This window comes from Nuphar pumila, chromosome 1 (assembly GCF_984573655.1).
Source record: "Nuphar pumila chromosome 1, dmNupPumi1.hap1.1, whole genome shotgun sequence".
Lineage (NCBI taxonomy): Eukaryota > Viridiplantae > Streptophyta > Magnoliopsida > Nymphaeales > Nymphaeaceae > Nuphar > Nuphar pumila.
Genome location: NC_143249.1, coordinates 173348315 through 173366327, shown reverse-complemented (window position 1 = coordinate 173366327; position 18013 = coordinate 173348315). Strand labels below are relative to the sequence as shown.

General features: G+C 36.9%; 1 protein-coding gene across 3 annotated transcripts in view; it reads left to right on the top strand.

Moving 5' to 3' along the window:
• The first annotated feature begins 1571 nt into the window (after positions 1-1571).
• The window catches only part of LOC149851309 (SNARE associated Golgi protein family), a 29294-nt gene continuing 12852 nt past the window's right edge, over positions 1572-18013 (top strand). For 2 of the 3 annotated variants that reach the window (XM_089999964.1, XM_089999982.1), the window contains exons 1-7: positions 1578-1879; positions 3240-3301; positions 3963-4017; positions 7016-7114; positions 7995-8081; positions 10060-10176; positions 12196-12288. In XM_089999964.1, coding sequence (XP_089856090.1) covers positions 1778-1879; positions 3240-3301; positions 3963-4017; positions 7016-7114; positions 7995-8081; positions 10060-10176; positions 12196-12288 — 615 coding nt within the window. In that variant the 5' untranslated portion in view covers positions 1578-1777. Of the gene's footprint in view, positions 1880-3239; positions 3302-3962; positions 4018-7015; positions 7115-7994; positions 8082-10059; positions 10177-12195; positions 12289-18013 lie in introns of all 3 variants that reach the window. The other variant, XM_089999973.1, reaches the window with a different exon arrangement.

Sequence of the window (18013 nt, the reverse complement as noted above, 5' to 3'; positions counted from 1 at the left end):
ATTGGTAGATGACAGTCACCCAACCAAACCAATCCCATTTGAACCCACCCCAGTCTAACCTTTTGACCTCTTTGTCAGTCTCGGCCAACTCCAAAAAAAAAAGAGGGTCGGTCCACTAAAAACATCATATGGATTGCTACATAGACCATCTTCCTTTGCTTGAGGAACTCCCTCTGATCCCGACCGTCCAGTACTCAGGATCTGGCGGTCGATGCTGATCGAATTGTGGGTCCCATGGACCCACCATTTTTTTTATGAAAGACAGGAAAACCACCCTTAGAATCAAAGACTAGTGGCATTGGTGCACTCCTTGCCTCATTAGCAGGGGCGTAGCTAGGATTCATGTGAGGGGGGTGGGGGGGCAAACAGGGGTGTAGGAAAAAAGTTTTTATTCGTGTGATAGCCGGGGGTTCGGGGGCAGCGCCCCCGATTTTTTTTTTTAAGATAAAATAAAAAATGGCTACAATTATTAATAAAAATCTATTTCATATGGACAAATCAAACTATTTGCTGCAGTCAGGGCCGGGCTAGGACTGGACTGGGCTACAAAAATGGATAAAAATCTATTTCATATGGAATCAGGGCTGGGCTAGGACTGAGCTTTTAAAAACAAAAAAACAAAAAAAAATTACTGTTTTGGGACCCCCCCTAGCTACGCCCTTGCTCATTAGTCTGAGTAAAGACTTATCCCTTGCTTTCATTAATGAAAGGGGTTGATGCTCATGAAAATGGAACCCTTACCACCCAGTCTAGTAGCCAACCCTCCTTCCACTGCACCAAACCCTTGTGGGGCTCCACAGTCCTACTGTAAAGCAAAAAAAAAATGCAGCCTGACACCATCCATGTGCAGAGGCAGGTCCCATGGAACCTGCGTGATTTTTATTCAAATAAGCCACAATACCAAGAAACACACAAATCTCAAGTACCCATGACCAAAATGCTGCCAGTTATTTAAAAAACCAAAAATTAAAAAATGGCTAAATATATGAGAAAAGTCTGATTACACATCTCCTAAGTCATCCCTATCTTCATGCCTTATTTGAGATTTGTTTTGATGAATCAGACTCCACAAATGTTATTTACATCATTCATTTATCAAAGATCAACATTTGAATTGTCAAGTTGGAACTTGTTTGTAAATTTTTTTAGTAATTCAAAAAAAGCAGTGATTGAGATAATATAAAATTGTAAGATTAAAAAAACATATTTTTACGTAAAAAAAAATACGAGTCAAGGGTCAAATCTTATTAAATCAATCGTACTAAATCCATCCGTGATGCCAGATTTGATCAAAACAACTTAGATCAATACGATCTGAGAGGGGTATGACACATGTGATGAGTGGAACCAAATTGATTCCAAAGGCTTATTTTTAAAACTCATTCAAGTGTCAAGGCATAGTTATTATATTGGAGAGAGAGAGAGAAAGAGAGAGAGAGAGAGAGAGAGAGAGAGAGAGAGAGAGAGATATGGTGGAACCAAATGAGGGTGAGATAGCAGTTGCGTGATTGATGGATTGATTTGTTTGCTAATAACCCTATATTTCTCTTTCATCTTCCACTCATTCTTCTATCAATCGAGAGAGAGAGAGAGAGAGAAAATTGGGGGCACCTTGTTTCTTGGGTGGTCACTAGTAGTAAGGGGACATTTGGGGTGGTGGGGTTGAGCTATTTGGAGGCGAGAGGCAACCTCGCAGGGTGGGCTGAGGTGGAGGGCATCGTGGAGGCAGGCCGTCGGTGGTGGTGGCGACGACGACGAGGACTGCAGGCTCACCAGCATGGCTTTCTCCCTCTCCTGGCCCTCCGCCCTTCGCCTCCTCCTCCTCCTCCTCCTCCTCGCCGCCATCACCACCGCCTTCTTCACCCTCCCCATCGACAAGGTAAAACGATAAAAACCTCTCCTTCGTGTTTTCTTGCTCAATTTCTCTACATTGCGGGACGTTTTGGGTCGTTTTCTCGATCACCCACCAACCCATTTGGGAGTTTTTTTATGGTAATTCCCCTTCTTCCAGAATTGGCGATTTCTCTGATTCTTTCTTTCTTATCTGAATTTGTTTGGACTTGGGTGATCTGATTAAGGGTTCAATTCCTTTTGCTTTTTCTTTCTCTTTTATCCTCTTGTTTGCGTTAGTGTAGGTTAGGTTTTGACTTTTGAGAGTATTGTGGTTTGCTTGTGCCTAGAGGTTCTTTCGTTTCTCTTCTTTGTTGGGAATTTGGATCTGATTGCGTAAGTTGGGATGAGTTTTGGGTTCTTTCGCCTCATTTGATGTTAATTGCCGTTTCTTTGATGAGTGTTTAGTTCATTTTGAATTGTCGGCGTAGAACTGGTCTTCTGTGATTGCTTTTGACGATTAATTGGAGAAGTTGGGATTCTTTTTTATTGTGGGTGATGATGGGAAGAGAACGGCAATTGTCTCTCTGGTATCATTTGCTTTGATTATGTGAATGGTCGATTGCAATTTATATGTTTGTGCAAACAGCAGAATGTTAGCTATGTGTTTTGTCTTCCGGGGAATGGGTTTGTGCTTGGGCTATCTTTTGTGGGTAGTTCGCTATTCATTCTTATCCTTGAATTCGGCATGCAAAGTTGTAGATGATTATGGTCTTAAAGTTCAGTTCGAGCATTTACAAACTCTTTCGCCTGTCATGTTTTCCCCTTTCTCATGGGGACATAAAAATGTTTTAGCTTACATTAAAATGTAATGGCACCTCAATGTTCAACTTTGTGCATCACTGACCTTTCACTTTGTTTGGTAATCAGCCAGAGATGTCTTTGATTTTCAACCTTGCCTTAATGTCTTGAGTTTTTCCACTGGATTGTGATTTCTGGTCAGAGTTTCATATTCATCATAATATCGAGCACCACTGGTGGCCTACTCCCCAACTTGGGTATCATAAAGGAAAAAGATAAACAATAAGTATGTATCTTCTTGACCTAGTGTCACAAGGTGGCATCATGACTGTGACTGTTATCATATTCATTATTGGAGGTGGAATGAGGAACTATGTTTCACCTTGACAGGGAAACCATGTGGTGTTTATCTGGCTCACATTTTTGGCTGTTAGTTTTTGGAAGAAAGTGACATTGATTTGTTAGCTTGCTGTTTGCTATTTATAGAAAAAAAATCTTTTTTGTGTTTATATGATGGATCCTTTATCAGCTCAGCTTTTTACTTTGTAACATTTTGGGCCTTGTATATCTTCTACCAGTCTTGCTAAATAAGAAGGCATTTGCTGCAGATTTTGAAGGATTTCTTGGTTTGGGTAAAGCAGAGTCTTGGTCCTTGGGGTCCACTTGTTCTGTAAGTTCCAATTTTCAGAAAAAACCACACTGCTTCCTCTCCATCCCTCCCTTTTCTCTTTCTGGCTCAAATGCATCAGCACAAAAAGATTTTTTGGTTGCTAATTTGCACACACAGTGCATGCATTAAATGCATTCATTTTTTTATGCATGTACGCTTTGTGCCTAAGTTGTGCATCTTTATACATATTCTTAAGATGCTGAATGACACATTTAACCAGTTTTGCTCACTTTATTCTGCATTTTTTTGGCATGTTGTATGCTTGGGTGGTAAATCCTTGTAATCAGCCATTACTCATAGCACAACATCTGTAATTAGTCATTACTCATTATCACATCTTAAAAGATTATTTTAAAACACTTTTGTATGTTTGAATTCCTGTTAAACCACTGGCAATCTGGCAAACATTGCTCTTATTCCCAGTTTCAGATGTCCCTTGAATGTGCTCTTGCACTTTCTTCTAGCGTTTAATATGGATATTAAATTTTTGGCTAATCACTGCTTTTCATTTTCTTCCTCTACAGCAGTTCTCATGGATGCATGTCTGACCAACTCTTGGGTGGATTATATATAATTTTAAAAATAACACTTTTAGGCATGCAACATGCACTGATCCTTGTCCTAAGCTGTGAATCACTAACTCCTGTTGTAAACTATGCAGAGCTGTTGCATACATACCTCTTACAGTGCTAGCAGTTCCAGCTTCAATACTTACTGTAAGTATGGAATGCCTTCTTTTGTTTCTTTTTGGAGCCCTATGCTGTAAGTTTAGTGTCATTATTAGTTTTGAGGAGGATGTGACTCCATTGCAAGTCACCAATAAGAGTCTTTCCTCCCATGTTTTTTCCACAATATCATCTATTTAGCTTTTCAATAAATATTTTATGTTTCTTTGGCTCAAAAACGTACTACCTCAAGGAATTGTGGTGTATACACAACCCTGGATATCTTTTGCTGCAGAATCTGGTCTTTTGTCTGATGTGTTGGCTGGCCGTGGATCGGAACCTATGTCACATGGGTGCAGGTGTGGGTGCGAAGGGTGTGACACGGCAATTTGAAAAAAAACATGTGTGTGAGAGTGGATATATATAGTCATACAATTATAAGTTCTTTTATTTTTTTTAAGTTTTTCTTTGTAAACTTAGATAACTTTGGACCTCGGTGTGGTTGCAATGCAAGTGCTTTGGGGTTGCTGTTACACACTAGAATGTGATTGTTAGAGGAACTCCAATTAGAATGCTCTCCAAGTCTTGACTAGAGTTGCCAGTCAAGGAAGCGGGAGCAGGAAGCGAGGCACTTCTAAAGATTTAGGAAGCAGGAAGCACAAAATGACTTAGAAGCGAACCAAAGAATTGTCTCGAAAGCGAGAAGAGAAGTGAACCGGAAGCGACCTAGGAATCAAACCAGAAGCGAATCAGGATTCAAATGGGAAACAAAGAGGGAAGTGACCTAGGATTCGAGTGGGAAGCAAAAGGGAAGCGAATAGGAAAAGTGAAAATTTGTAATTATATTTTTCCTAATTTACCCAAATATAAGATTTATGTTATTATTGACAGAATAAAACACGAGTAGATAACATTAAAGTTGATCTGTTAATCTCAAAACCTTAATCATATATGCAAGTGCAACCATTTGACAAATGCATCCTGTTGCAAGCATTTAATAAACAATACATGTATCTCTAACATACTGAAACTGCTATCAAATATGTCCAACCCCAGCTCATTTTTTATTTTATTGCCACACTTACAATAACAATAATAATAACAACAACAATCAGAATTCCATGATAAGGATCAGAATTTCTTTTTCAATTCCATGAATGCACCTAATTCCTTGATTTTGCAATTTTTTACTCCTTGCATATAAGGTAGCTTCCTACTGTTTTTCTGCCTTTCAAATGATTCATTTCAAGGATATATGAAAGATGGATTAGGAAAAGATATATCATAAAAGAAAGCATTCATTAACAACTTGGGAAAAAAATACAGATACGAGCCTTTATATCTGAAGCAGGCTGACTGTGTTCAAAGTCTTCAGACTTTTTATGCATGGCCATACAACAATTTGGCCTTATAGATTCTACAAGCAGTCGCATTATCACCGTGACTCTCCCTAAAAAATCACTATTACAAAATAAGAGAGATGGAGGGAGAGTGAGAGACAGAGAGAGGAAGAGACAAATTGACAGAGAGAGCAAGAGAGGGAGAAAGAGAGTCAGAGCGAGAGAGAATGAGAGACAGAAAGAGCGAGAGTCGAAGAGAGAGAGAGAGAGAGAGAGAGAGAGAGAGAGAGAGAGAGAGAGAGAGAGAGAGAGAGAGAGAGGCGTACCTGTGGACACCCATCGCCGGAGGTCGAAGATCGCCAACGACGCCGAGAGAGAGAGAGAGAGAGAGAGAGAGAGAGAGAGAGAGAGAGAGAGAGAGAGAGAGAGAGAGAGAGAGAGAGAGAGAGACCTACTCGATTTGTTTTTTTTTTCACAAATTTTTGAAAATGACCATTTTTCCTTTTTAAAAAAGCTTGATTTCTTTTATTTTTTGAAAAAAACAGTTAATAAAAGGTAAAAGTCTCCAAGCACAAAAATAATAAGAAACACGATTCCTAATTCTGGGAATTACGATTCCCTTAAATAGAAAGTGAGCTTCCCATTTTAAAGGTGTGCTTCCCCATGCATTTCGGAACGGCCGCGTTTCGGGGGAAGCACACTTCCCCAATGCTAATAGTGTTTCCGGTAACCCTAGTCTTGATCCAAACAAATATTTGGAAGATGCTGAAATTTACCTTTTTTGGGTGCCCAAGAGATATGTTTGTCACTAGAGATAGGTTTAATACAAGAAACCTGGCTAAATTTTTGTCACATTCCAATGTTAATCTTGGTTAACTTGGAAGGATTTCTACTGGGTGTCCCCTGAACTTTTCCAGCCTCTCTGGCAGATAAAATCCACAGGATAAGTTAGATGAGATCATTGTTAATGACAGCATTAAGCTGAGGGAAGAGCATTGGATGAAGTGATGAACATCCCTTGGGCAACATCCCAGTGTAGGTTGTGTGTGTGTGTGTGTTTGTGTGCAGCTGAAATTTGTGCCTGTATCATCATGTCGAAAAATGGACATGATATTCTAAGAAATTTGTATTTGTGTCTGTTTAGCATACATTTGTCTATGCTTTGGAGCCTTGGCCACTGTTTCACATAGAGAACCAGTTTTTTAGACGCCTGCATCCATATGATTGTGCAAAATTGAGTTTAATGTGATAATATCTTAATAGCATCTCTGTATTTGCTCAGGTTAGTCCATGACCTCTAATGCAATCTATCACTTATGATTTATTTTCACTTGTTTGGTTGGAAAGGGCCTTTTTTTTATCGGCAGAATGGGCCTTATTTTATGGAATCTTTTAGGTACTTCTTTGACAAGGGATCCAAATGAATGATAACTATTAACAAGTAACAACAATATGAAAACAATGAGAACAAGAACTACAATAGTAACAATGACTATAATGTTGTTGTTGTTGTGGATGTTGTGCGGCTTGTGCCCTATCATTTTATTTTGTTTACAAGGCTGCTACATTAAATTTTTAATTTTTCTTATGTTTGTGTGCATTTTTTGACTGAACTAACTTTGCATGTGTTTTTATGCAAGCATTGTGACAGCTGGTCTTCATGTAAAATTGACATATATTTATTATGTAACTGTCTTCAAATGTTTCAGCTGGGAGGTGGCTACCTTTTTGGGTTGCCTGTGGGCTTTATTGCAGATTCTCTTGGTGCTACCATTGGTGCAACAGCAGCATTCTTTCTTGGTAGAACGGTTTGTATCTGAACCTTATTATCTTGAAGCTGTCGATGTGGCTGTCAGGCAGCAGCCTGAGGCCCTTTTTTTTCTTTTCTTTTTTTCTTTTTATATTCCATCTTGGAACACTTCCTTTTTATGTTCAGCAAAACAGGACACATTATTATAATTTTCAATACAAGTTCATAGTTTACCTCATCAGTGTATTTTACAGAATATGCACGTGCATTCAAATCTGGATATTGCACACATGAACTGACATAGGACTACAACAACAACAACAACTACGCCTTCATCCCAAAACAATTGGGGTCGGCGATATGAACCAAAAAAGAAAATCATTCTGGGTCTTCCACATGAACTGACATAGGACTGAACAAAAAAAAATCTGCTTTAACACTGATGAATAATCTGATGGTGAAAGTGACGTACATCTCATGTATGAGGTGTGAGGTGAGCACAATATGTGGTCAATGACATAGATTAGATGTCTTTTATAGGAAGGCCTTCTGCTAACCTTTTAAAGATGGTGAATAGTCTGATGATAAAAATGACCTACATCTCATATATGAGGTTTCTTCTTATCACAATATAAAGATCTGGCTATCTTTTGTAAATGTCGCCACTTTTCTTGCCTAGTCCTTTTCCTGCGACCATTTTTGACAGGTTGGGTGGCTTCATCTTTTAATTGGAATGTCAATTTTCTTTTCATAAAAGAGGGTTTGCTCATTCTGATGGCAGCGGCATGAGTTAATGTTTTGCATATGTGTATATTTTATGTTTGCTTTACAATAGTTTGTCCCCGTGCAGTGTAAATTTACTCTCTTCCTGTAATTGGATATCTGCTGCCTTTTTTTCTCCTGTGGTGGGCCATTTCTTATGCTGGTAATTCATGCAGATCGGAAAGCCCTTCGTTATTGCAAAGTTAAAAGATTATCCACAGTTTCAGGCTGTAGATATTGCAATTCAGAGATCAGGATTTAAGGTTTGGGAAACCTTTACTAATGGAATTGAATTTTGTATGCATACTTTTCATTACATGGTCATTTGTTTTGTTTTCTTTCATTCTTTTGTCATTATTGATAGTCAATTTGCTGTTTGTGCTTTCTGCTGATAGAGAAGCTTTAGGATACTCCACAGTGCAATTCAAACCAGAGATCTCTTGCCAATCAATTCCTCTAAATTTAGAACAGAAGTTAGCAGAATTCTGCATTTTTTATCTGAACATCACAAGAAGTCTGCTATCAATAGTTACATCTTTATACTTGTTCTGTAGTTTTGCATTATAAAATGGTCTTCTCCACCATATACAAATGTGTTTTATGGTTGCTCTCTTCCATGCTTTTAATTTCTATGCTTTTCAGATATTTGAATCTAAGTGTTAGTTTCTTTGTATATGATGAGTTACTAGAGCCACCAACTGAAATCAAATCGCTGAATAAACAATAACCCTTTCATGGTGTTACCATAGTCACATATATAGGTGATATTTTGAAAATATAGCAATACTATGGCTGTAAATTCATAAAACGATATTAAAGGCAAAATATCACGATATTTTGAAAATATCACGATATTTTGAAAATATCACGATATTTTGAAAATATCACGATATTTTGAAAATATCACGATATTTTGAAAATATCATGATATTTTGAAAATATCACGATATTTTGAAAATATAAAAAATTTATATATATCGCGATAATATCACAATATCATGAGTTATCTTTTACTTTTTTACTTCTTTTCTATATCTTAACTACGTTTTTCTTCTTTCTTTTATATTATTTCTTTATTTCTTTTATTATTTTATTATCTAAACATGTTATTTTTCTTCTTTCAAACTTTTTTGTATTTTTAAAATCTTTTAAGCACCGAGTTTTTCCCGAGATTTATCAACTAAACCTATATTATCATGAGAAATTGCCTTGCCGAGACCAATATTTGTGACTATGGGTGTTACATAATTTTCCAGCACATTGAATTTTGACTGGTGCATTTCCGTTAGCCATTCCTTTCCTATTGTTTCAGATTTTCCTGAATTTTTTCCTTTGTTGAACTGAGTCTTTTTGTTAATTATTGGTTGATCTGCCATTATTATATTAGAGGAATGCCTGACTTTAAGGAATAGCAGTTACTGAAAATGAACACTTTACAAATGGTATTTTTTTATTTTCTTATCAAAAAGGTGAATTTTTATTCTTCTAACTCAAAATTGATATTTAGGAGACTGGCCAAATCCATCTTCACTTAAAATTGTGCACCTGGTGAAATGGGAAAATCAATAGAGAAACTCCGGCAATTCTGACCTGCTGAAACAGTTTGTAGATATCTGAACTTTCATCTTGAAAAGATGAAATATACTTCAAATGTTATGGTTATTTGAAATGAACCACAACTAGGTTTTCTTTCTGTCATATTCTTCTTTACATGGATATGGATGTGGTAATGGGCAATGCTGTGAATATGCTTGATACGACATGGCAGTTCTCAAAAATAGGATATGGGGGCGTGGCCTTACATACACAGATGCAATAAAACATGAATATCATCTTAGATGTAATCTTTTGTACAACAATTCTAAGTGACTATAATTAAAAACATCAAATAGTAAATCTGAGTTGAAATTGAAGTGTAACGTAATCAATGATAAATTTTGAAAGAAAAGGAACACAAGTGAATACAAAATAAGTAATCACGAACACAAAAGGAAATATATAAGGTTTATGAAACAATGTTGTTTGTGTCCAACAATGGTTTGTCTGTGTCCATGAAATGTTCTGCTGTGTCCAAGTTTTGTATTGTGTTATGTTGACACGGTGCAAATGCTGAATGTCCATGTGACACAAGTTAATATTTGATGTTTGTTCTCTTCTGCTTTTGTAGCATTTTAGCTCCAATTTTCTTGCATTGATATGATGACACAGACTGATGTTGCATTATCTGTTTCACTTCTGCAGATAGTACTACTGCTCCGTCTTGTTCCCTTACTTCCTTTCAATATGTTGAACTACCTCTTGTCTGTAACTCCTGTCAGTGTGGGTGAGTACATGGTGGCTTCATGGTTGGGAATGATGGTATGCCTCTCTCTCTCTCTCTCTCCACACACACACACACACACACACACACACACATATATATATATATATATTCACTACTAATGAAAGTAAGGAGCTAGTGAGTAGAAATTACTCTTTTCTTCAAAAGTTTACAAATTTTTTGTAGATCAAATGTTATGGATGTGATCTACATGGTTTGTTTAGTAGGAAACTTGTTTGGAATCATGTGATTATGACAAGTGATTAGGTTTTTAAAGGGGTAAAAAAATCAACAGCCTAGAATGTGCCAAAATTACATAACTTAAAAAAATGATGTTTTACATCAGAAAGGCACGATCCAAGGCTTGATCCTTAGCAAACAAACCATGGTGAACACATCTATGTGGTTAGATTGAGTCGGTACAACTTGCACCTATGATTTCTACACACACACACACACACACATATATATATATGTATGTATGTACCTTCTGAGCGCTATGTAAATGTTTTTCTTTTTTCATTTAATATAACATAGTTATTTGCATGAATATGGTGTCATCAAGAAAATTTATGCTTTTCTTTTTGTTGGTGTTCAAAGCTCAACTGCCTTTCCTGGAGAGAAAGGCTCTTGTTAAATTCAACTTATTGTTCTGACAGGTTTAGATCTTTGTTTTGGATATTCAATTTGAAAATTTCCACCTTATGTCTCAAATACCTGCTTTTGTTGAGACATTGGGCTTGATCACCTACTATTGAGGGAAAAAGTAGGTAATAGAAATAGCCACTGCTTTTATGTAAGCAATAATCATGCGTGTATACAAACAAGGGTCTAGATTTTTCTTATAAGTTGAGAAAGAAGAATGCATTTCTAGTTTGTATGACTTGACAAACAAACTAGTCAGTTTGCAACTTTGTGATTGAACTGCTCACTACTTTTTTGTTAAGATTCACAAGGGGGGATCCAATACCACTTGGCTAAGATAGGGAGCTGATAGCATTCCCATTGTCAGGTTCGCCACAAACTGACTTTGTATCAAATGTAAAATAGCATGATAGAAAAATATATACTACGCCAAAACCATTTAAGATGATAGTTTTTATTTACACTGCATGTGCAGAATTAAAATGTGATGCTGCCACCATCTGTTAAAAATTGCGTGTGGGAAAATATTGTTGGATCTTCAATAAAAGCCACTCATGATTTAGTAAAGACCCATTCTATGTTTGAGCCTCTGTCAACATAACCATGTAACTTTTTACCAGTTACACATGGCATTGTTTATTCTAGTCTCTAGATTTCTGGACCTCTCTGAAACAAGTTTGGAACAGATTCTCTTTGTCCTTCTCAGGCTTCCATTTTGTGCCTTTCTTTGATTCTTCTGCAATATTCTCATCAACCCCTTGCTACCTCATTCATTGCAATAGTGAGGGTTTCTTTTCCAGATTCTGTGATCTATACATTTGTTTTGAATAAAGATTGAGGTGATGAGTGCTACTGATATTTGCTCATAGCAAGAACACTATCAACAAGAAGGATTTTTAACTTTAAACATTCTTCAGTTTCTAATTTTGGACCTTGATGAATTCTCTAGGGCAGTTCAGAGTTACTGGAAGCGCCTAGGTAAAAGGGAAAGCGCAAAACGTCGTGCTTCCGAAGTGTGAGGCGAAGCGTCCCCCTTTTTTGGGAAGTGTGCTTCCCTTTTATGGGAAGCACGCTTCTCTCACGCTTCCCCCTCGCTTCCCCATTTTTTCCATTTTTTTCGCTTCCCCCTCGCTTCCGGTTCGCTTCCGAGACGGTTCAGAATTTTCTTTTAAGTTGTCTCACGCTTCCTAAATTTTTGAAAGTGCCTCGCTTCCCGCTCCCGCTTCCCGTATCGCTTCCCGCTCCCGCTTCCTCGACTGGTAACTCTGGGCAGACTTCTCCAATACTTTCTTGAAATTCCATAGTAGTGCACAAATTACTGTTAAGCATCAATATGTTATTTTATTCTCCCTTTTTGTGCTGAATGTTTTTCCTCACTTGAGATGAATGATGTTTTTTGTTTTCATTTGCAGCCTATAACATTTGCATTGGTATATGTTGGGACGACTTTAAAGGATCTATCTGATGTGACACATGGCTGGAACGAAATTTCTACAACTCGTTGGGTAAGTTATAATCACATTGTTTTTATGTTCATTGTAATTCTGTAGTGTGGGGAAGGAAAAAAAATTGTCAGTCCATTTTATATATATAGGACTTATTCATGCATAACAATCATTTACTAGTATTTTCTGGGGTTCTTGATTTTCCTCTTTCATTTTGTTCATTTTGTATGAAAGGAGGGTTATCCATCGAATGGACTCCTTGGTTTTATCCTGTTGTTACATGTTCGCTTTCCATGTTTTATTTTGTTCCTTACTTTTGTATTACTTTGATGCCAGACATAATGTGGGTTGGTTGGTGGTACATTATTGGAATCTCTGGAGTGGTTATCTGTTAGTATCAATCTTATCAAAACATATTGGACTTCAGGAGCCTTGTATGATGATTATAATCAGAGTTTACAAACTAAGCGCAGCTTGCTTTTTCCTTTTATTATTTGATGAGTGAACATAATCAGTTACCCTGCTCATCTCCTTCCTTATCCCCTGTGGCCATTATGTTTTAGGATGCTTGATGGGGAATGTGAAAACCGTTTTTTTATATTTACATTTACGTTTTAGTGCAATCTAGAGTCTAGTGTTAAAATGTATATAATATATATATATATACATTTGTATATATATATATTACATCAATACCCGATAGGGGTATTTATGTAATTTCACATAGTTGTTTTAGAAAACAACTATTTTTGAGTTTTGATAAAATGTAATTTATTTTTTATTTTTTAGAATTCTTTTTTGTATTTTTTGAGGACTAAAAGGGGCTCCAACCATAGAGTCGTTATGTGACCGTTGGGGGCTCCCAACGACTCTATGGGAGCCCCCTTTTGGGCTCTCCTTTTGAGGCCTTTGGCCATCCCTTCTCTCCTCTCCCTCTTGTATAAATAGGGGTGAACCCCTTGTATATTTCTCATTCTTGAGAGCTCTCTTTCTTTCAATAAGGGGCTTTTTATATTGTTGCCTTCTTAAAGGCTTGTGCTTGTATTGTCCCTTAGTGGATTTGTGATATTGTCTCTTTTATTCAATATTGTAAGTGCTTGTAAGCACTTTTTATATTTTCGCAATATCTCATTACATGGTATCAGAGCCACTCGATTCTTGAAGGAAAGGTGTGGTTCGTGTATTTCATATTTGTTGGATCTCTTCTCACTTCTTGGCAACATCATGGAGGCAAAGATTGACCTATCCTTCAAGCTCAATGGAAAGAATTATATGATGTGGGCATCGACAATGGAAAATAATCTCAAAGGAAAGAAACTTTGGGGTTATGTCATGGGTACCGTTCCGGAACCTAAGCTTATGCTCACAAAGGACAAAGAAGGTCAAGAAAAGGCTCTTGAAGGAGATGCTCGCCTCAAGGCCATTGAAAATCATAAAAAAGAAGTGGAAGATTGGGAAAGCAATCACGCAAAAATCCTTGCATGGTTTATGAACAATGTTGAGCTTAAGGTATGTGCTAATATAGCTAAATTTCGTAGAGCCAATGAGGCTTGGTCCTTTATGAAGGGTATGTATATCCAAAAGGATCTTGCAAGAGCATATTTCTTGCAAGAAAAGATTAGAACCACCAAACAAGGTGATTCTAGCATTCAAGACTATTATAGTGCCCTAAACCCACTATGGGATGAATTGGCTCTTTTATAGCCAAAATGGGTTTCTATGGAAGATATTGATTTAAGACAAAAACAAATGGAACAAGAATGATTGTTTCAATTCCTTTTTGGGCTACGTCCCAAATTTGAGCAAGTGAGATCCTCACTTCTCCATAGATCTATTTTTCTTCCTATTGAGGATGCTATTGCCGAAATCACTCAAGAGGAGACAAGGCTTGACATGAGTAAACATGTTGATGAAGTACTTGCCGTATCAAAACCGGGTAACAATGTTAGAACCTATAAACCTCCTTATTTTGGGAAACAAGGAAACTACAATGGAGGAAGAAAAGTGATTGTTTGTCATCATTGCTATGAGCCGGGTCACATTAAACCCGCTTGCTCAAAGTTTAATGGAACTTTCAAGCCTAAGGTGGACTCTCTTGAAGAAACTACCACCAAAGAAGATGAAGGCAAGAACAATGACATCAAAGAAACTCTTGGACAAATATCTATGGCTCTCCAACAAATTCTAAAAGTTTCTTCCTCCACATCGGGTACGGCTATTGCTTCTACATCATCACCCGGTACGTATTCTTGGATCCTTGACTCCGGAGCCTCTTTTCATATGACCCCCCATAAAAATGCACTTATTGATGTTTGCACCAATTTAAAGGACTCTTGTGTCTCTACGACCGATGGAACCTTTTTAAAAATTTCAAGTATTGGCTCTTTTAAAGATTCTCAAAATTTTTGTGTTCCAAAAGCAAGAGTTGTTCCCAAACTAAACTTAAACCTTTTTTTGGTCTCTCAAATTGCCGACCATGGATGTGAAATATCTTTCTCATCTAATGGTTGCTTTGTGCAGGATCTCCGGTCCGGGAAGCGGATTGGGCAAGGCCATAGAAAGGGAGACCTCTATTATATGGACCATCTCGATCTCCCTACAAATCATTTTTGTTCTTATGTCCAAGAAAAAAACATGGAAACTTGGCATAAAAGACTTGGTCATCCAAGTTATTCCAAAATGTATCTATTTCCTTTTGGAAACAAATTTTGTAAGGAAAAAGAAATTAATTGCAAAGATTGCATTTTTGGAAAAATGAAGTCTATTCCATTTCCAACTAGAACTTTTCTTTCATCAAGACCTTTTGAATTGGTGCATTCGGATGTTTGGGGGCCTTCTCCGGTTATGTCTAAAGGGGGCTATTTATATTATGTTACTTTTATTGATGATTTTACTCGGTATGTTTGGATTTATTTTCTTAGTCATAAATTAGAAGTATTTACTTTCTTTAAAGATTTTCATAAAAAGATTCAAAATCAATTTCAAAATAACATATTTATTTTAAGATCCGATTCCGGTGGTGAATACTTATCTCATGAATTTCAAAACTATTTAACCCAAAATGGAATTTGCCATCAAAAGTCATGTCCTAGGACTCCTCAACAAAATGACCTAGCGGAAAGGAAACATAGACACATTATAGAAACCGCTAGAACATTACTTGTTTCTAGGAATATTCCAAAGAAGTTTTGGGCCGAAGCCCTTCTAACCTCAACTTATCTAATCAATAGAATGCCTTCTTCTAAATTTAAAAATGTTTCTCCCTATGAAAAACTTTTTTAACTTTCACCCGATTTCAATCGTCTTCGTATTTTTGGTTGCAAATGTTTTGTCCTGTTACACAAAAGGGATAAGTTATCTCCAAAAGCAATTGAATGTGTTTTTCTAGGATATGGTGAAAATAAAAAAGGGTATAGATGTTATGATTTTAAGGATGATAAACTATATGTTTCAAAAGATGTAACATTTCTAGAAAAAGAAAACGGCTTTGATAAAATACAAGAAACAAATGAAATTGATTATGTATTCTTATATGATCTTATTGATGACATACAAGAAGATTTTCTTGAAAACATAGAAGATACTTGTGAGGTGTCCCATCTTGATATAACACCCTCAAATGATAGTGATTCAAATATAAATGATAGTAATACAAATATAAATGTTTACTCAAGAAGAAATCAAGAAAATCCTATTAGTGCCCTCGAAAAATATTCTCACATTTCTGAATCTACTGAGGAACCACAAGTTAGACATTCTTCTAGAATATCAATACCCCCAAATAGGTTTGTATCCTATGATTCCTTAACCCCCAACTATCGGGCGTGCTTAATAACCCTACATTCTTATTTTGAACCTGCTCACTATAATCAAGCTAAATCTATACCACATTGGGTTGAAGCAATGCAAGTTGAACTAAATGCTTTAAAAAAGGCTAATACTTGGGAAATAGTTAATCTACCCTCTCACAAAAAACCTATTGGTTGTCGCTGGGTCTTCAAAGTGAACTAAAAGCGATGGCTCTTTGGAACGATATAAAGCTAGATTAGTTGCTAAGGGATACTCCCAAGAATATGGCATTGATTATGAAGAAACATTCGCTCCCGTAGCTCGAATGACCAGTGTCAGGACCTTAATAGCTGTCGCATCAACCAAAAAATGGCCTATTTATCAACTTGACGTAAAAAATGCTTTTTTAAATGGAAATTTAAGTGAAGAAGTTTACATGGATCCACCACCTGGAATTAATATTAAGCAAAGCCAAACAATTCGGCTTTTGAAGGCATTGTATGGCCTTAAACAAGCTCCTAAGGCTTGGTATGATCGTTTCAGTGATATCATGATAAAGTTAGGATTTCACTCTTGTTATACTGACACTGCTCTTTTTGTTAAAAATGCAGGTTCTAGTATCGTAATATTGTTGCTTTATGCTGATGATATGATTATCACTGGGAATGATCAAAATAGTATTATTGATGTTAAAAATATGTTAAAAAATAATTTTGATATGTCTGATTTAGGTTTTCTTAGATATTTTCTTGGAATTGAAGTTGCATATTCTTCTAGAGGATATATTTTGTCACAGATGAAGCTTGCTGCAGATATATGTTCTAAGTCTGGGATTTCTGATGACAAGAAAGTAGAGACTCCCGAGGTTATTAATGCCAAATTACGGTTGGAGGATGGGGTTCTTCTGGAAGACTCCACACCTTACAGACAACTCATTCGGTCTGTTACCTATTACATCACCGGACCAGATATCGCCCATGCGGTTCACTTAGTTAGCCAATTTCAGCATGCTCCTACAACTGTGCATATGAGTGCTGTTCTCCGAATCATCCGCTACATTCGGAATACCATCAATAAAGGGCTATTTCTATCCTCCTCTTCTTCCTTGAATCTTCTTGCTTATACTGATGCAGATTGGGGAGGTAATCCCAATGATCGAGTCTCAACTACTGGTTTTTGTGTCTTTTTAGGGGACTCTTTGATTGCCTGGCGATGCAAGAAGCAGCAGAAAGTTTCACTATCATCTACTGAAGCTGAGTACCGGGCTATGACAACCACGTCAATGGAACTTGTATGGCTTCGCAGTCTGCTTAAAGACATGGGGGTTGATATTACCGAAGCCTCAAAATTATGTTGCGACAACAAGAGTGCCATCTATATTGCGAGCAATCATACCTTTCATGAGCGTACAAAACATATCGAAATGGATTGCCACTATGTTCGTGACGAATTTTTACGAGGAACCATTGCTCTACCATATGTCACTTCAGAATATCAGTTGGCGGACTTCTTCACTAAAGCTCTTCCGGCTCCTCGCTTCATGTTTCTTGTTGGCAAACTTTCCGTCATTTCCCCGTAAAGTTTGAGGGGGGGTGTTAAAATGTATATAATGTATATATATATACATTTGTATATATTTATTACATCAATACCCAATAGGGGTATTTATGTAATTTCACATAGTTGTTTTAGAAAACAACTATTTTCGAGTTTTGATAAAATGTAATTTTATTTTTTATTTTTTAGAATTTATTTGTATTTTTTGAGGACTAAAAGGGGCTCCAACCATAGAGTCGTTGGAGCCCCCAACGGTCACAAAAGGTGACCGTTGGGGGCTCCCAACGACTCTATGGGAGCCCCCTTTTGGGCTCTCCTTTTGAGGCCTTTGGCCATCCCTTCTCTCCTCTCCCTCTTGTATAAATAGGGGTGAACCCTTTGTATATTTCTCATTCTTGAGAGCTCTCTCTCTTTCAATAAGAGGCTTTTTATATTGTTA